We start from the raw sequence: 22501 nt of genomic DNA on the forward strand, positions 1-22501 counted from the left end.
ATTGAACAGTGTACCGTAACAGTAGTTTTGCTGTGCTCCACACGCCTAGAAAACCAACAACAAAGTTTCGGTATCTTAATGCCCATATACAGTATAGCACAAAGGATTTATATAGCCTAGGTACCACATACAGATTGTATACGGTAAGTTTTATATCTAGGTCAAAAGATAATATAAATCATAATTAATCAATCACTAATTTCTATCAATACCAATATAGAAATGATTATACAATCTATAAATTCTATACCATTAAACTATCGTACTAAAAAATCGTAACTTTTAGTAGCATTTGACTATACTAGTTTATTTCAGTAATATTAGCTTATTTCTAAAACGATATTTCCGTCCACAGGCTACGTGTTCACTTTTATAACGGACATTGTTCCTTGACTGTCTTCATAATTATGTTGTAGCTTGAACAAGCATATAAAGTTCGACATCATGAGAGCTACCACGTATTAGCTAAAAGCTAAATTAACTGGTGCTCACAGTAAGGCTGACTGATAACTGTTCTTTGTCTACGCTATGTGTCTACCAGCCATTCATCCATCATCCAATCAAGTACTGTATCATTAGCTACTGCCCCATCAGAAGCGTAGGGACACTGGACGTGGCTCAGTAGCCTAGTCCAGACATTGACTAAAGGTGAGGGTAACCAGTCACAGACGCCTGCGGGAAATTACGTACTGTATGCAATAAGCCCCAACCACTCAAAGGATTTGAACCCTTAGGCTATGTGTCATGTAAGTTCATTCCTTAATCTGAACAAGAAATACGGTACCTGGCTACACAAGATACAGAATTTAAGGGGCAATCTAAAACAACATTACCAACCACTTTCCGAGAGACAGCTGCAATTTAGTCCAGTTAGGTTACTGAAGTGTTGGTATACGAACAAAGCATACAAACGTTGCGATTACGCCGAGAGATGTCCCCCAGAAATACAGCCTTTGACCCGCTATGCCAGCGCCAAACAATGAAAGTCTTCCTGCATCCTTGTCTGTCAGCGTCCATATTGTGTAACTCACTCTCACTCAGCACATAAAACCTGCTCTAACATCCACTCCCCTCTGCAACAACGCCGGATCTTCCCACCACCCGCTTTTCAACTTTCCTTAAAAACTCGGGTCACTCCACCCCCCCACTACGCCTTGTTTCCCTTACCTGCCTCCTGAAGCGTGAAAAATGATAAACAGGGATACACCTACCCGTACGCCTCGAAGATCCAAGCCAGAGAACATTTTTATTACCTGCCAAGGTCAAATCTATACAGGTTCGGCTTATGAGGACTTCATTTTAATCTTCCTTAGAGAATCGTTCTTGTAAATTTACCGTAATCTTACCAACAGGCCTACTGCTGACCAGAGAAGGTCATCATCCCCACTCAGGTGGCGATGACTGGTACTCGGCTCGTCGGTACTTCCTTAACCACTTGAACCCAGTGATTTATCTTACTGGTCAGTAGTACCGTATATCAACGTACTGGATGTTAAACATGAATAAAAGAAGTTCATGCAGGCTACCAATCATAACTACCGGTACCAGACATACAAAAAGTCGGTTTTAGCGCTTTCACTGTAAACAATGTCCCCCGGCAAAGAAAAAAAAATCAGTCGGCATAAATTTGTCCGGATAGCCTAGGCCATGGTTATGAAAGTGTTCTGCTGGCGCAAATAACCAATGAGTAAGTTACCGGTACAATATTTTGCAGGTTTTATTTATGGTGAATGCCAGAATCAGATGGTGCGAACTCATTTGTCCTTGACTTATTGCTATATTGTGTCAACGATATCATTTCTCTCTGTATTTGCTCACTTCAGCTTACCTGTCGTATTCTACTCATTCCTGTCTGGCCTTTAGCAATATCGTTCACCAGCGCTGGGGCCTTATAGTGAATGGTACGGTCACTAAAAGAAATCAATAAGCGAGAGGGGAGTCTCTGGGACTTGGTATTCAGTGTGGCTACTCTCAACAACTTATGAGAGGATACTGTGCCGAGGTTGCAAGGATATTGCCCCGCCCGAGGGAATCCGGCTCATTTGGGGGCAGGAAATGTGGACCTGATATTTGCATAGCGGGTTAAGTCCACGGGTAATAATCTTCATATGAAATACACAGGCAGGTAAAAATCAGATGGAATGCACACAGTCAGGCTTAGGCTATCCACCACTAGCACCAGTGAGCACCCACAAGTACGATGCTCTAGTTTCTTGCAAACGCAAAGCGATTTGTTTAGCATACACGATACGACACCCCTCTTCGTGAGATTAAGGTACAGTACCGTAGAAATTATCTTCTCAAACCCTGTTACAGAATTACGTTATTTTTTCCACCATTATATCATTGCTACCGTTTAACACCTATCCAGCTTGAAGAAATCCTTTGTAATGAAAGGATTAACATGTGGTGTTACCATAAGTCTTTAACCCTCCAAAAACTGGCTGTCTAATTTACCTGTAACATTCCAGCCATGGAGTCGGTGAAGTAAACAACTTATGGAAACCTACCGTAGCTACTTCAATAAAACACCAGGCGTACAGTAAGGGGAGACTTAACTGAGGTGTTTAAGTGGATGAAGGGCATAACTATGAGAGATGGTAGCAAGGTACTTCAAGTGAGCATACACGATAGAACTAGACGTAATGGTTTCAAACTAGAAAAATTCCGTTTCAATACGGAAATAGGTAGAAATTGGTTTGGTAATACAGTAGACGAATGGAATAAGCTACCTAGTAAAGTAGTTGCTGCCTCTTTCATTGAGAGTTTCAAGCACAGGCTAGATAAGCAACTGACAACTAAGGGGTGGGTATACTGTAGAAGAAAAAAAAATCTTATAACCATTACTGATTCATACTTTTTCCTTTTCAGGTTACACTACGATAGTCTCTATTCTCCTTTCACACTTTCCTATAAAATGTCCACGCCAGTTTTTCTATACTGCGTGGTGTTCCTTCTGACTTTTTCCTGCCGGCTTCAGCTGGAGGGTTTGGAGGGCTGGGGAGAGCCTCCTTCTTTGCTGTCCTTATCTCATTCTAGTACAGTTACTCCTCTAGGAGCTGCCTAGCATAGGCCAACCGGCCTACTGCAGTTATCCTCTTCTTACGTACCCTAGTCTGGGGGCTTCGTTTCTATGTGCACCTGACAGGCCTACAACCTTTTGCTTATCGTCAGCCTCATAAACTGCCTGTCATTTTTTCTACTTTTCGGGAATTCGACAAAAAAACTCATTTTCATAATTTTCAATGACTTAGGCAGAAACTTGAGATGTATTTTAGACCACTCACATCCTAGACCTGGCAAAGGCAGCTAGCCTATACAGTACCAATAGGTGCGCCACATGATGAAGAATTTATTTTGGCAAAAATTAAGAAATCACTGAAAAATGACTTAGGCAGTTTCTTTATAAAAGTGACGTTATGCAAAATATATGTCTTCATGGTCATAGTCATAAGCAGTACGGAATGTCCCGGTAAAGCTTCATTAACAAAGACCTGAATTTCCTGCAACGGTGCAGAAAGTGAGACGTGTGAACGCAAGGGGTGGGGTTGCAAGAGGCAGATAGAAAAAGACCTACGGCGAGGTCATAAGTGTTACCTCAGGGATAAGGGACTGAATGGGGAGACTGCCAGAGTTGGAGCAGCATGGACACAGCCACCATTAGATGACCAAGGCCGACGCACGCAAGCATGTTGGAGCCTTCATAAACAAAACGAGAACCATGTTAAGTATGCTACAAAAGATGAGATCATATCTCAAAGTCTATCAAGCAACTCAGATTTTACAAGGATACCATGAGTGATGATTTATTCCATAACAGAACTATGGCTTTATCGAACTTAGGGAAGTATCTGAACATACTACTTCATCATACATTTACCGACAGGTCAAAAGTACAGTGGAAACACGTGAACATCCCTCAGCACCTTAATTTACAAATTACGCATAACAAACCTAGAGAAACTCTGGAGATTTTAATGCCATAAAATGCTCTCAGATGTCAGAACACACTCAGGATACAAAGTAATATCTGCTCTGTCGATATTCTAGTAACAGGCAACCGTATCAGTAATCAATAAAAAGGGTGTCCTGATACTTCAACGTACGACTCATAAATAATGTCCAAGCTCAGAGATCTTTCAATTACAAAATCTTACAAGACAAAGCGTTAACTTATGTGTCAACATTTTCCACTTCCAAAATTACTATATACATGAATATGTATAACCAACTAGATCTGAACCTGTATCATTGCCAATTCTGCCTAACTCCAGTCCGAAAACTATTCTGTTTGAAAACAGAGAACATTTTGTGGTGTTCTGGTGCTGCGCACCTACCACAAAATGTTATGAATGATGCTGGTATGAAAGCCATTTTTTTTTTTTTCCCTTACAACCGAACCAAACACGCACAGGGGCGATGCTATTCTGTAATCAAACACTGAGGCATGCACGTGGACATGTACAAGTTTCTGAGAAAACAGACCTCGTTAGTTGCAAATAATATCTGAGATATCCCAAAGCAGCATGCGGAGCCGCGCTGGTTGCTGGAGGTTAATGACATACAGTATCCTACTCCCAACACCAACACTCATGCATCCTTTGTCACACCTCTACATAAACACAGGCTATGATATAAGAAAGAATTCATCATTCATTATTTTACTAATACAGCTATAGGGGCCATCATAATGACAACTATATAACATCGCTCTATAGTTTACGGAGTTTTAGGAATTTGAGTGTAACACTGGGAGAGGAACGAAGCGAGACAAGCCGCTTCCTGCTCAGCTAGCCTGCTATGCTACTGTACATAAAGTTTCACTTCCTTCTCAAACATAGGCCTAGTAGTATATCCGCAAAACAATCACGCATGTTCATCACCTATTAACTTACCCACGTGACGAGGGCACTCGTCATAAACTCCTTCACGCAGTCCGATGACATTTTAAAGATCGTAGGCGACTTTCAATTACAGAAATTCACATGATAACACTATATGCCACTACGGGCACTGTTCTCCACTTATATTAACAAACAATCACATAGGTATCTTTCACAGTATATGTTCAACACGTGTACAACTTCACATTTTCATTAATTCTACACTCGCAGCAAAATACGCTTCACCCTCTTCGAGAAGAGAAATGACACTGGCTGTTTACTGAGCGCAGTATAGCCAGAATTCCGCATGGGCGCTGCCGTTCTCAGTGGGAAAAAGCTCTTACACCACTACATAATCGACTTCATTTTTTTTTTTCTATTTTCAGTTAGTACAGCCTTTAGTGGAAAAGTTAGTTGCCTTTTTATATGATAAGTATACAGCGTTAAACTCAAATGAGAATTCAATTGTATCCTTCTGTAAAATCATACCTCAGTACTGCTTTCTTGGGAAGAATTATATCCACTTTTAGAAAAAAAAATAAACGAGGAAAAAATAAAATCTTACTTTTCCAACCAGTTACAAGTGAACGCAGCAAATTTTTATATGGTGTCCGCATATACATGTTATTAATCTCAGCTGCCAGACGTATGAAGAACTAAAGAAGCAAATCTACCACAGAGAAAGCACTTTTATTTTTTAAAGTTTGCATTCCGAGTTATTACCAGTTCGAGTAGTATCACATTCTTTTTGTTAGCACTGGCTGAACGGTTTCTTATTTGCCGGATATGAGAGTTGATTGACCGACAAACAAAAGTAATGTTTTACAGCCTACAGTCCCTGCACTGTGGTCATTATCTCTGTAGTCTTTCATGTCGAAGAATGTATACTACCAACAAACTCCGTTTATTCTTAAAATCCTATTTCCATTAAGATCTATGGAGTCCATAATGCCTTGGCCCATCACACTGACATCTGAGTAGGGGTGGGGAGGAGTTATCACTGGCCATCTCCTTAGTAGTGTGTGGGGGGGAGGGGAATTCAATATGTAGGCTAAGGTGTTCTAAGATCCATTAGATCTTGCATTGCTCCATGTATCTAGATCACGGACTGTGAAATAAAATTCATGATTTATGCCTTCACTGTAATGCTGATCCTCATAACACCATGCACTTACCTCATGCATCTCTCTATCTCAGCACAGACAGTTCTTCAACATATCTTAAATAATGGATCTGGTGCTAGGATTAAGTAGCTGTTTTACTGGAATTCATTGAGTTCATGTCCACATTAACTTGCAGCCACAACAGCAGCAGCACTCAACATATTTTATTCTACAATAACTTTCTTCAGATCTTGAGGAGTGCAAGAAAAAGGACAAATACTGTACTGTACTGTAATTCAGTACATAGTAGTATTATACTTATGTGTTCCAACAATGAGGTAAAATTAATATTACAGAGTATACATTCAATATAAAATATATCACAGTTGCATTTTCATAATCTGAGTGAGTGAAAATGTGAGTGCATTTAAGTACTTGGGTAGTGTGATGAGTAAGGATGGAAGTTAGAGGATAAAGTGCTTGAAGGATACAACAGGGAAGAAAAGTTGCTGGTTCTTTGAAAGCAGTGATATGAAAAAAGGAAGTGAACATGGAAGCAAAAAAAAGTCATTGCATGATAGTACTATCATCCCAACTCTAACGTATGGAAGCAAAGCTAGGACCTTGTTCGAAGGACATAAGACAGAGAGCAGTGGAAATGAGTTATCTGAGGGGAGCATGTGGAGTTACATGGAGAGACTGACTGGCAAATGAGGAAGTGAAAGAGAGTTGTGGTGTGGATGTGATAAAAAGTTAGAAGAAATACACTGAGGTGGTTTGGCCATGTGGAGAGGATGGAGAACGGGGAGAGTGTATGAGTGAGGTGGAGGGGGAAAAGGGAGAGACTGAGGATAAGATGGAGGGATGGAGTGGAAAGTTATATGAGGGAGGGGGATGTGAACTGGGGGGAGGGTTGCAAAATGGCAGGGAACGACATAGAGGCAATTTGTTGCAGTCACCTCTTATGGGAATAAGGCATCTGGCTATGGACAGATAGACAGATTTTCATAGATGCTGAAGTACAGTACTGTAATGAAAATAGCTTCATTTGCACTTCCTTAGCCAATTTGTTAATAACAATATCCCAGCCCAACTACATATGGAGTTAGATCAGAACATGGAGACCTAACTCAGTGCAAAAAGGAAACCCCAAGTACAGTTGTCTCTCCTCCTGTCAAGAGCTGAGGAAGCTCTAAAAGATTTTTTATTTTTATACTATAACAAATACTGTATTCTTATATGGGGATGCCCATCATTCACTCACTGATGTAGAGCAACTTTCAGGTAACTCCAACCTGAGTAATGAATCTGATGGTTTCCTTTAACCCAGGAAACCATTTATTACACTGGGTGGTGGCCACATAACCAACTGGACACCTGGTGGTTTGTGGGTTTAGGTTATCATGCTCCAACTGGATGAGGTCCATAAGGGTTTAAGAGAAGGATGGAGTTTATTGCTAACATAATGTCACCCAGAGAAAACTGACTGGTCACCTTCCTTTACATGCTGGAATTTAGTAGCCTAGCCCTGGGCCCCTGGGCCTTTGATGGACTGAAAACAGAACTGGATGAGGCAACTTTTATCACTTGCCTGTGATTATGGTCTTTGTTCACAGCAAAACTAATACAGTGCTGTATAGTCATAAAGCACTGATAAATAAGGAATGAATAATAACATAAAGTTTAATGTGGTAACTCAGACCAACAATGGATGGAATGTTTCACAGATTTCATAAAGAACTTAACATTGTAGTGATACTGTATTAGTACTTTAGCTTTTTCACCGTTGAGACTCATGTTGATACTCTATTGTGGCAACTGTCAAATGATTCTTTGCCAACAAGAGAGACCTTCCAGTAATTACAAGATTTAAATTTATCTCAGTAACTCCTCTAGTGCTTTGCATCATTTAGGCACTAACATTTTGGTTACTACTAGACAATTTTAATATATTGAACAAAACCTATGCAATGAAGGAATGTAAGCATAATGCACTACCAACAAATTTTATTTTGTTGGTAGTACCAACAAAATTAAATTTGCATTACAGCGAGGTCTCTCAGTATGCGGGAATATGGCCGACAAAATGCGCCGCATACTGTAAATTTCACATATTAGAAACCACTGAATCATCATCATCATCATCTAATCCTATGTTGTCCCATGAGTAGCGTACGAGCCCAGGACTAAGCAAGTTCGTCCTGACATTTAAGACAGTGACCAGCTTCACTCATCCCTGAGTGGCATTGTGTGGGCAATAAACCCCAAACAACCTTTGGACAGAAACCTGCACAGGCTCAACCTCATTGGAGCACCTTAACTGCCCACTAAACCATCAGGTGCCATAATTTGGTTATGTGGTTACCACTCATAATAGTAAATGGTTTCATGGTGTACAGGAAAACCATTTGGCTAGTCACTCAGTGTAGAGTCACCCATAGGCAGAAGAGGAGGAAAGAATGAAGGAAAGAAAGACAGGAGAGAGTGTAAAGTCTCTCAATGGAAATAAATGTACTGTATATGGTTGAAACCTCTCCCTATCTTTGTCATTTACAGTACAGTACTTCCCCATTATTGACTATAATTTTAAAAAAGATTTTTGCCCAAAGAAAGATAATAAAACTGTGAATGTAGTGTGCTAGGCAGCACTCCATTTGTATAATTGCAGGATTAGCAACTTTATTATGCCCGTCCACTTGCTGGCCTCCATAAGTCTTGACAGTTCGTAAAATCTGCTCCTTGTTCTTGAAAATGTTCCTCCCTGTCAATTCACCTACACCAAGTTCACATCCAATGTTTGAGTTCCTTTTACCTTGCATACTCAACTTGTAACCTCCATTTACAGTTCCAAAGAGATCCTCTTATTCTTGGAATGAAGCAGTGAGGCCATGATGTAAATGGTGAGCAAGAACAGATCTTGTACAATGCTAAAAATACAATATGCAAGCACAGCACGGGCAGACACAGACTTAGAGACTTGAGAGAAGCCGCAAGGGAGGGAAAGGGAGGGGAACTGATTAGCCATCAGGCGGTGACTTTGGATACTACCATTTTGAGTAGGAAAACCGTTTTTCCCTTGCTTTCAGATTTTTTTTTTTTTTAATTATTTTTTTTTTTAATGTGTCCGACTCTGGCCATAGGCTTCACAGCCTGTTATCAAGGCCCAGCAGTCCTCCTACATACTATACAGCGCTACATGTCACCACTTCGGCACTAACACCCACCGTCCATATTGAAAACATGCTAGAGCTGTCTCATACAGGACTGGTGTATTGGTATTAGTGGGGATATTTTTACGACATGCCGGCGGGTCTTCTGGTAGATCAGTAAAGCCTGATTCAATGAAATTCAAATCCTTAAACTGCTCTCTGCCCCAGTCGGGATTCGAACCTGGGTCCGTTTGGACCGCAGGCCACCTCTCTACCGACTGAGCCACATTTTAGAATCACATTTCACATATTAAAACATTTATTTTTTTCCTGAGTCAGGTTCGCATATTGAGATCCCACATATTGGAAGACCCCACTGTATTTCAGAGCAACAGGACAAGCAGTGCAAGAGATGCAGTACATCCTCTGGGTACACAACTGAAGTGTTAACATAGGGTATTACACAAGCAAAGCCTGCATACACTGAGCTCCATATCTCACAAAAATCTTATGTGTTAACCAACTCTCTGGTCTGACTCCAACTTGCCTACTAGAGACCCCGTATGCCCCCAACTAAACTACAGACATGTTCCCAAGGGAACAGCCTACTGTAAAGTGGTAGTCAGACAAAAGACTAAAGCATTATTGATGTTTAAGCAAATGTAGGAAAAAGGCTCCCCATGATAGACCTCACCTTGACTGCTAAAAACCTTCAACTAGACTGAAAATATGGTACCTTAAGGTAAAGCCTACTGTACAGAGGTAAAGAACACAAGACAGTCACATTAATGAGGTTTAGAGGAATGAAAAAATTGGGAGCACTGCTCATGCAAGTGGTTTCAGCTGTTAAGTATCCTTCTACCATGCACCAACGCACAAGCCGCATACAGTACCTTTTCCACATGAGACGTCCTTATTAGCGCTTTTTCAACCATGCAGGAAGATAACATGCATGGTGATCCTGTTTATATGGGGAGTCTACTGTCATTACTTCAATTTCAACACAAAGAATATGTTCTAATCCTCTGTGCATGGCAAAAGACTGGTTGTATGCAGAGCCATTTTAGAATAAAGGGTAAACTATCTATCTCTCTTATAGCCATACATCACAATCCCATATGGGGTGGGGTCTCTAAGTTAGTTATTTTATGGGGAAAGCACTAACCCCCCGTTTGTTGACATGTAGGAAACACATATGGGTTGGTTATATGGTTATCACCCAGCACTGTAAATGGTTTCTAGGCTTACAGGAAACATTAAGTTGTTACTCACTGTAAGGTCACCTGAAAAGGAAAGAAGAGTAATAAAAAGTGGTAGAAATGATAGGAGAAATAGGAAGAGAAGAGGGCTGACACAAAAAAGAATGATAAAGGTGAAGGAAGAGGTAGGTAGCACTGCATTGTAACAGAATAATGGTCGCCACCACCTATCATAACCACAGGAGTAAATCCCCGCCACAACCTCACAAACAAAATATTCAACACAGACATGCACAATAACACAAAAAGATGGCTGGCAAACTACTTAGAAGGCAGATGTGCACATGTAACATTTGCCAGTGAGTCTTCAAACATCAGAAACTTCACATATGGCATCCCCCAAGGATCTGTTTTGTCCCCTACACTCTTTTAACCTATACATGCACAACATATCCACACCCCACAGATACACATAGCTTCCTATGCAGGTAACATAACACTTACATGTACACACCAAAATGCAAACACAGCTGCACACATCCTCCAACCTTACTTCAACACACTACATGAATGGTTCATCACAAACAGGCTCAAAATAGCCCCAGCCAAATCTACAGTGACCCTTCTCACAAACTGGACAGCAGAGCACAGTCACATTCCATACCTCACCATAAACAACACTCCCCTACCGCATACACACACACCCAAAATCCTTGGTGTAACATACAATAAATCAATGTCATTTAAACAACACATCACAAACATTAAAAATAAAATAACACCAAGACTCAATGCCTTGTGGTCATTTGCCCATACAACATTTGGACACAACAAAGAAACCACCACCACAGCATACAAACAATATATACGTTCAGTGAAGGCTTATGCAAGTCCTGTTTTGGCTCCTAACCTCAATAAAACATGCTACAACACTCTACAGACCATACAGAACAAGGCCCTAAAAATAATCACAGGCTGCACAGCTACTAAACCCACAGACCACCTACATCAAGAAACCAAAGTCCTCAAAGTCAAGGATCACCTACACATGGGAGGCACCCAAATTCTCGCTGCAGCCTCCACAAACCCACAACATCCACTACTCTTCATGGCAGCACATCCACACACACCAAGGAACATCAGAAAAACACCCAGCACACAGTATCATACACAAATACTGTCATCTCTCCCCCCCTCACCCGTCTCAGACCAGCTTCCAGAAGCATATCCATATTCAAATCACTCGCCACTCCATTCAGTCATTTAAAGACAACACACAGCTGCATGCATGACCCCGTGATATCCACCCTTCTGAATCCTATGTCCCTCGTGAGGACAGGGTCCACCTGGCCAGGCTGAGATATGGGTATCATCCATCCCTCTCAAGTTACCAAAAGAGGCTGGATGACTCCGTTGCTGATGCCTCTCCAAAATGTAACATAGCACCCCATACTATTAAGCACATTATGGAAGACTGCATTGCACACAATCACCTACACCAACAACACAACATACACTTCTTGACAGCTCTGTGGGAAAGTTCAGTCCCGGCCATGGCCTTACTTAGGGACTCGGGGCTGTTTGGCCAGACTGCCTAGAGAACAACAACAACAACAACCTAACTGCCAAACCTAACTGCTGAGTTCAAAAACCTCATGGCAACTACTGTGCTATGGAGAACTGATTCACAGTATGTACTCTACATCATACACCTTTACATATACAGTACACATACACCATCGAATCCTGTGTTGCCCCATGAGAAGCGTACGAGCCCGGGGATAGGCAAGTTGGTCCTGACATTTAAGATGAGAGCGACCAGCCTCACTCACCCCTGAGTGGCATTATGTGAGCAATAACCCCAACCACCCCTTGGACATAAACCTTCACCGGCTAAATCCGATTGCAGTGCTCCTAAACCACCAGGCGCCATAATTTGGTTATATGGTTACCACCCAGCATAGTAAATGTTTCCTGGTGAACAGGAAACCATTTGGCTTGTCCCTCAGTGTAGAGTCACCCATAGGCAGAAGGAACAGGAAAGAATGAAGGAAAGAAAGACAAAAGACGGAGTGTAAAGTCACCTGTAGGCAGAAGGACGAGGAAAACATGAAATAAAGAAAGACAGAAGAGGAAGGAAGAAAATGAGGGAGGAGAGGAAAGGGCAGACACCTGAGAGCAGCACTACATCTAATGAGAGGATGGCGAGTGCCCCCACCTACCACTACCAGGGCTTCCTCAGAAAGTTAATATCACCCATGTTCAAATTCACAGCAACAGCTACACTTATCCAGGTAATTTCCTATTTCAAACACATGCCATACAGCTCCTGAAAGCTTTGTCCATTTTCCTATAAATTCTCTCACTTAACTTTTCTTTGACTAGAAAAATGCCACATAAATTACACAATGGATGAAGAGGTATTAGCACTGTACGGTATTTCAATACAACAGTAACAACAAAGACCAAATAGCTCATATATTGTTCTTAGTACATTTCATCATAATGACAATGACCATTGAAGAATATGAAAGTACTGTACAACATTACATTACTTACTTATCTTTTTGACAATGTGTTCTAGTGTACTGAACTAAGAGGCCTATAAACCCTTGCAGTATTGTACCTTTGCTGTACCATACTGTGCACATCACTTCCTCAACAAAAAACATCACCTCCCCAACTATACGGATCAGTTATCCTTCAGGACCCATAAAACACAGCTTGAACATGTTTTGCAAAGGTGTTTTCTAATGTCAAGCATGTTTCCTGACCTCCCATTCTAGATACCTAAGAGTTCAGGACTTGTGGATATGGACAGAAATTTCTCCAGGGCTGAGTTTAAATTACATATCTGGATGTTTCTAACCATTAAAATACGAGCAAATAATTATGTATTATACATTATTGGACAGAGAAATCATGAAATCTTACAGGTACTCATTAGAAATACAATTGTGTAAATGTAAAAATGAAGGAAAAATAATAAATAGAAGTGAATAACAGAGTGAAAATTATGCTCTGTTCTACACCTTCACTTCTCTATACTATAGGAACAAACATATTGAACTAATTCTTATATCATCTTGTGCAAAACTTCCTACAAGATACAGTACAATGTTTATATTTTCAGATATGAATACATATGAATATGTAAGCATTTTTCTGTGGCACAGCTTTTGTGCAATCATGTATATTTATAAAATATGTATAATATTTCTAACTTGCTTATTCCCAGACACTTACTATACAAAAACAAGTCTGATCTTATCTTTTGAGGAATCTCCTCAGTATGACAGTACAATAAGATTTCAAATACAACAAGAAACATGTAAACTGCTGATTCTCTTTCAAATCACTGATTAGTATATGCATGTGGCTAGGCCACATGCTTACTGGTATCTGACAGGTTCAGCTCAGGTGCTGACTTCTGAGCTTAAACTGCATGATGCAGCCATAACCATATTCCAGGGTGTCCGACACTTCTAAGCCTTTGGAAAGCATTTTTAGTGTTAGACACTATCAAGGATCCAGTGGTCCAAAATGTATATTTTACTGGATGCTGAACTGCATCCTATACTGTAGTTCAAAAGGTGTTAACTGGACAAGCAATCACCCTGACATGCTGCAATATGGTGACTTGAAAACCATATTCTGACTGCATCAGTACATAAATAACTAGCCTGAAGGTATTCAAATGGAGAGAAAGTAGACACTGCCTACTGTACAGTAGTTGTTGTGCAAGTATATCTCTCTGTGAGGACACTGGCCTACAGATCCTGCAAACAGTAAATGCATGCAAAAAGTATTGCTATTCTTGGGTTAAAACAATGTTATTTGCTTACAGGAAAAAAAATATATATTAACCCTTTAACAGCAGAGGCTTTTAAGATGTTTCATATCACCACTCCCAGGAGCTCTAAGTTACTCTTCAATGATGACATTTATTGTGGCTATTATGAGACAGTTTTGTTCAACTACGGGACAATTTTTTCAATAAAAGGTTAACAGGAACTATTTTAAAAAGCACTAATAAAGCTAATGACTAGACATAACCTCACTGTTGAAAGCCAGTTCAGGGGATGTAAAGGCTTCCGATTTACTAAGGTCTCTACCATGGCTCTTCTATGTGTCCAAAGTAAGGCAATCAAAAGCGGCATGATTAATGAGATATGATCTCATTCATTCATCATCTAATCCCGTGTTGCCCCATGAGAAGCGAAGAACCCCGGGGCTAAGCAAGTTGTTCCTGATATTTAAGATGAGTGTGGCCACCCTCACTCATCCCTGAGTGGCATTTTGTGGACAATAAACTCCAACCACCCTTTGGATGGTTCAATCCGGTTAGAGTGTCTTAACTACCCACTACACCACCAGGTGCCATAATTTGGTTATATGGTTACCACCCAGCATAGTAAATAGTTTCCTGGTGTACAGGAAACCTTTTGGTTTGTCACTCAATGTGGAGTCACCCACGGACAGAAGGATGAGGAAAGAAAGAAAAGAAGAAAGACAGATGAGGAAGGATGGAAAGAACAAGGGAAGAGAGGAAAGGGGCAGGCACCCGAGAGCAGCACTACAGTACATCAAGTGATTGGATGGTGAATGCCCTCACCAACCAGGAAGATATGATATCCACAAGCTGTCAAAGCTGATGGGGTATCCGGATCCTGGAAAATGAACACAGTTTGCCTTTATCATAAGGCTACTGAGCAAGCAAAGTCACATAGCTAAAGGTGGTCTGGTTACTTAAGATACAGAATTCATTGATGGTGATGTGCCTCTGGTGAAGGGTTGGGAGGAAGCATTGACAGCACACCATCAAAACCATAGTACAGTATTCCTCTATACACTGGGGGTACAATCAAACAATAATACAGGTATTCCTCTGAAAACCTGGGAATACAATTAAATATAGATATATAGAGAGACAATTAAATTATAATATTCCCTTGTGCATTGGGGGATACAATCAAATCACATTATTATCTTGTATACTGGGGATTACAATTAAATCACAGTATCCTTCTGTAACAGCAATGTTGCAGCAGCATATTTTTTTCTCTTTTTTTTTCTTTTTTAAGTAAGAAGACCCAGGTTCAATACCTGGGCTGGTGGATTTGCTATTTTCCATCCACTCACTCAATGTAGTGCTGCTTTGGGTGTCTGCCCTTTCCTCTCTTCCTTCCTTCCTCTTCTGTCTTTCTGTCCTTCATTGTTTCCTCTTTCTTCTGCCTATGAGTGACTTTACACTCCTTTTTCTGTCTTTCTCTCCTTCATTTTTTCCTCTTTCTTCTGCCTATGGGTGACTCTACACTGAGTGACAAACCGAATGGTTTCCTGTACACTAAGAAACCACTTACTACGCTGGGTGGTAACCATATAACCAAATTATGGCACCTGGTTGTTTAGTGGGTAATTAAGGTGCTCCAATCGGATTGAGCCTGTGAAGGTTTACATCTAAGGGGTGGTTAGGGTTTATTGCTCATGTATGCCATTCAGGGATGAGTGAGGCTGGTCATTCTCATCTTACATGTCAGGACCAACTTGCCTAACCCCAGGTTCCTACACTCCTCTATGGGGTGACATAGGATTGGATAATGAATGGATGGATGGACCTCCTTATTCTTGTTCACCATGCAGCAAGTACTAGATGTCAACTGACTGGGAGGCAGCAAGTACTAGATGTCAACTGACTGGGAGGTCATATACTGTACTAGGGGAAACAGCTACACACACACACACACACACACACACATAAGACAACAAATATCTTGCTAGCACCCAACCACTTTCCCAAACACCCATTCCCATTGTGACCTAAACCACTGTGGGAAGGTTTCCTTGCTATAATCCTCCAAAATGGAAAGGTCCAGTCCTGCAGTGGACTAATGTATAATGGACTGCACATTCATCCCTCTGTGCAGTGGAGGGGTACAATTAGTCTTACACCCTACAACAACAATAGCCATCAGACCTGAATGCTGTGCTTAAACCCACATACTGTAATAATGTCTAGGATATTCCACAGTTTTTATGTTTACAAAGTAATATGCATCAGTATGAACGACCAATAAATGTTCATCCATTTATCCATCATCCAATCCTATGTTGCCTCAGGAGGAGTGTAGGAGCCCGCGGCTAGGCAAGTTGGTCCTGACATTTAAGATGAGACTGACAAGCCTCAATTATCCCCGTGTGGCATTACATGAGCAATAAACCCCAATCACCCCTTGGATATGAACCTGCACTGGCTCAATCCGATTGGAGCACCTTAATTACTCACTAAACCACCAGGTGTCATAATTTGGCTATATAGTTACCACCCAGCGTAGTACTGTAATTGGTTTCCTGGTGTAGAGGAAACCATTTGGCTTGTCACTCAGCGTAGAGTCACCCATAGGCAGAAGGAAGAGGAAAGAATGAAGGAAAGAAAGACAGAAGAGGAAGTGTAAAGTCACCTGTAGGCAAAAGGAAGAGGAAGGAATGAAGGAAAGAAAGACAGATTAATATGCTAATAATTTTGCCCCTTCAATCTGCCAGATGTTCTTTTTGGTTTATTCCTGCTGCTATCAGATATTACTGTACTCAATTTTGGAAAGGCCTCTTGCACGGAGGCATTCAATTAAGGCTATATCTTACTCCTCTAGTTTAAAAATCTACCCCAAGCTGAATATATCTGTCAGGAAATGGCATGAATAAAATGAAAACAATGTCTTTAGGCTCAATGGGTTAAAGACTTACTTGATGTGAATAGTGCTATGTCTAAACTTCTGTGAAAAGTTAAACAATAGTGTATACAGTACTGTACTTCATTACTCTACTTGATTTGAAATGCCAGTGTACATATCAAACACACTATATTACATTTATCACAGCAAGTCTGATTCAAGTACCCTTAAGTTTCTGAAAAATTCTGTTGAGATGATGTTGGTTTCTCCCTCTCCTTTTGGTACTCCATCTCAATCTTCTCAATTATCTTATTCCAATCAATTTCAACCTGCAAAAAAGAAGGAAGCATAAAATTAAGTCCTTGTATTGATTACATCAGTGCTGGTGTAATACAGTCTTTATTAGTACTGAATACTCTTCTGGTAACCACAAAACGTTTTTTTTTTTTTAGTTAAAAGAGATGTGATGAGGAGGGGTTGATTGAGATAGGTTGGATATTCTGAGAGGATGGAGGATGACAATCGCATGCAGAGGGTGACAAGTGTAAATGTCAGGAGTATGGCTGAGAGAGGCAGGCCAAAAACACCTGGAATGAGGTTACTGAGTGTGACCTCAGGGTTAAGGGACTGAATAGAGAGGCTGCCAGAGATCAAGCAGCGTGGAAAGTTGCCATTATGTTACCAAGGCTGATGCATCCAAGTATGCTGGAACATTTATAAACAATATGACAACAATACAATGAACCTCATCCACAAATCCCCATACTGGCAGGGTCAGACTTCACACCAATTAAGTGAAAATAAAGCAAGCACACTGTAAAGATGTTCTGAGGCCATGGCTGGTTACTACCATCAGCCCTAAGAATTATCAATATGAGTGAAATATAGCTAAAAGCTTAGTAACAAGCCACATAAATGCTCACTCTGAGGCGGGAAACTCTATCTGAAGCAACACTGTCATACAAGACAGAGGGTCTAGGAGGAAGGTTGACTTCCTGGGACCTGAAAAATGTCTTTTTCAAGGCAGGTCCTTCTGATGGTGAAAGGAATTATGGTAAAAGCTGTTAGAATCTTCACATTATTAATGTGGTATTCTCCTTAATGTATGAGGGTAAATTGATTTAACTGTTGATGGTTTGGTCTGATACATATTCATTACTCAATATCAGTTTTCAGATTAATACATTGCTGAACAGAATATCTGAATTAGTAAAGCACAACTTATTTTTATACATCTGTGTACTATGCATATTTAGTAGTAATTATGGTACTTGGACAACATGGTAACTTTGAACATTTTCAGGACAAACTCCTTCTGCCACCCCCCCACCTTCCCCCAGTGAAATGCCTGCCCATAGGCTTATATGAGGCAAAATCCACACTGATACCCTCACACTACAGCCAGTCTCACTAAACACCTGAGATTTCTTTACCACTTTCCAGCAGCTGTTCAAAAGATGTTAACTACAGTCGGCGCAATGGAAGTCTGGACCCTCTAATTCACACCATATATTTGGTAGGGTCCAGGAAATATTGTAGGAAAATTCCTGTAGTCAGCAGATTTTTTTTCTGGTGGCTTCTAGCAACTTTACAGGCTTAACACCACATGCTGTGAGTTTATGAGCTAAGTGCCTCCCTGACTTTGGATGGGAAAGCACGTCATATTTTCTTATCCTGCCTGGCCCTTGTTAATTTCAAAGCTCTCGTTTTCACACCCTCCTTTGCCTTGGTGAATCATTGGAGATGGGTCCCAAACCACTAACTGATGTAGAAAAAGCCACGAATATTAACTATGAGAGAGGAAAATGTAAAAATTAAGGATATTTGTATTCGAACTCGGCGAGGAAAATCTACCGTTATGGCACTCCTCGCTGCTGCCCGCCATCTGCCAAAAAACACAATTCCCCAACATAAAGACAGGCTAGGACCTAAAAGGAAGACATGAGCAACTACAGACAGGTTACTGAAGCAAGCTGTGATAAAAGACCCACGTCTGACTGCTAGACAACTGAAAGATATGTACCCAGAATTGCTGAAAGATGTGTCTACCATACAGCATCAACTTCAGAAAGACTTCAAGATCCCCAGCCATACTGTTGCACTGAAGCCTCTCCTTAATTTTTACATTTTCCTCTCTCATAGTTAAAATTCAGGCTTTTTCTACATCAGTTAGTGTCTTGGGATCCATCTCCAATGATTCACTAAGGCAAAGGAGGGTGTGAAAACAAGAGATTTGAAATTAACAAGGGCCAGGCAGGACAAGAAAATCTGACATGCTTTTTCATCAAAAGTCAGGCAGGCACTGAGCTCATAAACTCACAGCCTGTAAAGTTGCTAGAAGCCACCAGAAAAAAAATCCACCGACTACAGGAATTTTCCTACAATATTTCCTGGACCCTACCAAATATATGGTGCAAATTAGAGGGTCCAGACTTCCATTATGCTGACTGTAGCTGTATAACTCAAATTAGTTTCCAGGCCAGAGAAATCTCAGATCAGCCTCAGTACATTACATCAATCATATGGGGGCTCCATCAGAGGAAACATGGAATTGTTTTTAACTAACTGGCTGCTTGAAATATGACACTGATGCACCATCAGAGCAGCTGTAAAACTGAATATTCATTAGTATATACAGGTACAGTACTCGGTTTTCTGGTCAAGTACAATTCCTCAGTATTTCATGACTGAAATGAACTAACAATGGCCTGCTTTAAATTTAGGAGGTAGTTATACTGTTCTATAAAATAATTTACCCTGTATTCATAAATTGCTATTCCACCAAAATAAAATACTGTGTATTGTATGTGTATGCCTATTTTCAAATTAAAGTTTTTTTTTTTTTCATGTGTCCGACTCTGGGCAAAGGCTTCAGGGCCTATATCTTAGGGGCAGTAGCCTATCCCAAGGCCCAGTAGTTCTCCTACACCTCCACATGTCACCACTTTGGCACTAACACCCACCGTCCATACTGAATACATGCTAGGGCTGTCTCATACAGGACTGGTGTATTGGTATTAGCGGGGGTATTTTTACGACATGTCGGCGGGTCATCTGGTAGATCAGGAAAGTCTGCTTTTTATGAAATTCAAATCCTTAAACTGTTCCCTCCCCCAGCCGGGATTCGAACCTGCATCCATCAAGACTGCAGGCCGCCTCTCTACCGATTCAGCCACCACTTCCCCCAAATTACATACAAAATTCATGAGTAAAAGTATTGTGAAAGTACCGAAATGAGGTGAGAATATTGTTGTTCAACAGTGAAAATAACTGACATAATAAGTATATTTATTGTACTTATAACTACACCCTCATAAACAAAAAGTACAATACAGAGCAATACGTACCTGCTTTTCATACTGGCTGAAGATTTTACTTGTCTCAGTCTTGTTAAAGCGAGCTAGGTAGCGCTGTCTGTAAGCAACCACAGTGTCAACATGGGTACGGTGCCTGACAGCCAGTTGCAGGGCACGCTCAAAGTTGTACGTGGTCAGATTCAGCATGATGGCACGGAAATGTAATCCAGACTGGACCAGGATAGCTTCAGCATCCCCAACATGTCCAGCCATCAATGCCATTTCAGCTGTGCGTGCCTCCTTGATGGGGATTTCTTTGATGTGGTGGATGTATTGTACCTTGTCTGCCTCATTGATGGCTGCATATGCTACTTCTGCAGTGTTCAGCTCTTTGTTGGCAGTGGCCATTCCAGCCAAACATGCCCATACAATATCATCCTTAACAAACCTGGCCAGTTTGACTGCATCATCCCAGTGTTTGGCTATTACATAGTTGTGAAGCAATGCTGGGTATGGTGACACAGAAGAGGTAACCAGACTGCCATCAGCACGCCTCACTGTCACTAAGTTGTCCAAGAAACTGTCTACTGCAGCATTCTTACCAAATTCAGCAGCATCTTTTTCCAGGGTAGTTAAAGGCAACAGGTCTCGGTCCACAAAAACAACTGCTGGGTAGAACCATACTGTGAACTTGGCATCCTGGAGTGCCACCAGCATATTTGCTCCATCATTCCAACATAAAGACTGAACCATTCCTCCCAGCTTGACTGCCCGGCCCATTGATCCCACTCGCTGTAGTGTTACTAAAAGCAGATCTCTGTTACGATCAACAATAGCCATTCGCCTCTCATGTGGTGTTCCAACTTTATCCAATGCTATTTCTAGAATTTCTAGCTTATGAGACCAAGGCTTGCCATCATTTAAACCTTTTCCTGTTGTTGCATCAAAAAGGTGAACAACTTTTTCATCTGTCTTATCCCGAATGGCCAGAGTATCATTAGAGAGTGAGACAGTGTGGCTGTTTAGCACATCTGTTCTCATCCCTGGCCAACGTGGTGCACACATGACTCTACCATCATATGCATAGACATAGACACTTGCTCCATCTACCAATAAAAAATGTCTCTCTGCTTGAACAATAAGGCTAACACTGGATTCTTTGAGTTCAAAAATAAAGGGTGTGTTCCAGTTACGTGTGGAGTAGATGTAGCCCTGAGATGATGTCACAATAACCATATAGCCATATGAGAGTGACACTTTAATTATGCGATCTCGCAGCTCAAGTTTCTCCCAGGCTTCATTTGTGACGTCACGCAATGCAATACTCTTACGACTAGTCACAGTCGCCTCATAGTTCTTCCATTCCAGGTGATTCTCTATGACATGTGCAAAAATTACATGCCCATTACCACAAGCGCCTGCCACTTGTGTTCCATCACTGGACCAAGCCAAATTGAATATGCTTCCTGTGCTGGGTTTCTCTAAAGAGTGACACCAACCAGCCTTGTCACACAGACGAAGTGTGTTGAATGACCCTACAGCAAAGAGCTGACCATCAGGAGACCATGCCAGGGAGGTGATAGGATGCTGGTGAAGAGAGGAGGAGTACAACTGGCGGCCAAAGTTATCCCAGACTCTGTAGCGAGTGTCCTCACCCCCAGACAGGATCAGGCCAGTGTTTGGGTTCCAGGCCACCTTTAAGATTAGTCCATCGTGGGCTTTCCACTGAAACACATATTATTCTTAGATACAGAACAAAACTCACTTTGCTCTGTGCTATAATAATGTGATTAAAGAAATTTAGAATTTTAAAATCTTCAAACTTTTAACCTGACACAGGCAAACAGAAGACAAAGAGTAACAGGTCCAAAACTCATGAATGACTACTTGAGTGAAATCAGAACAGTTTATGTAATTAATATTAAAGTGATACACAAATGTTAACAAATCTTACCACTGCAAAATATTGCTTTAACTAAAAATGAACATGTGAGAATTAGCCAGCAGAAAAAGCAAATACAGAAGGACAAGACGGAGGTTGAAATTCTGAACAACAGTGAAATGAGTGGGATAACTTAAAGAAGATGAAAAAACTAGAAAGAAGTGGAACAATATACAGTACTGGTACAGAAATGTGGAGGAATGCTGGAAGAGGAATAATAAAAGATAAAGGGTTGAGAATGTGACACATCCAAGCTAA

At 40.9% G+C, this 22501-nt stretch overlaps 2 protein-coding genes across 2 annotated transcripts in view; both read right to left on the reverse strand.

The window, feature by feature from the left end:
* Girdin (protein girdin) overlaps positions 1-4946 on the reverse strand; it is an 818609-nt gene extending 813663 nt beyond the window's left edge. Inside the window, exon 1 of the mRNA XM_080282575.1 lies at positions 4896-4946. Coding sequence (XP_080138701.1) covers positions 4896-4946 — 51 coding nt within the window. The remainder of the gene's footprint in view (positions 1-4895) is intronic.
* A 12085-nt stretch (positions 4947-17031) lies between these two features.
* The window catches only part of Oseg5 (intraflagellar transport protein Oseg5), a 28852-nt gene continuing 23382 nt past the window's right edge, over positions 17032-22501 (reverse strand). Inside the window, exons 5-6 of the mRNA XM_080282576.1 lie at positions 20353-22026; positions 17032-17334 (exon numbers count right to left, since the gene is read on the reverse strand). Of these exons, the coding sequence (XP_080138702.1) occupies positions 17233-17334; positions 20353-22026 (1776 nt within the window). The 3' untranslated portion in view covers positions 17032-17232. The remainder of the gene's footprint in view (positions 17335-20352; positions 22027-22501) is intronic.

The sequence above is a fragment of the Coenobita brevimanus genome, chromosome 94 (genome assembly GCF_032717465.1).
Source record: "Coenobita brevimanus isolate Jiangsu-jjx chromosome 94, ASM3271746v2, whole genome shotgun sequence".
In the NCBI taxonomy this organism is placed as follows: Eukaryota; Metazoa; Arthropoda; class Malacostraca; order Decapoda; family Coenobitidae; genus Coenobita; species Coenobita brevimanus.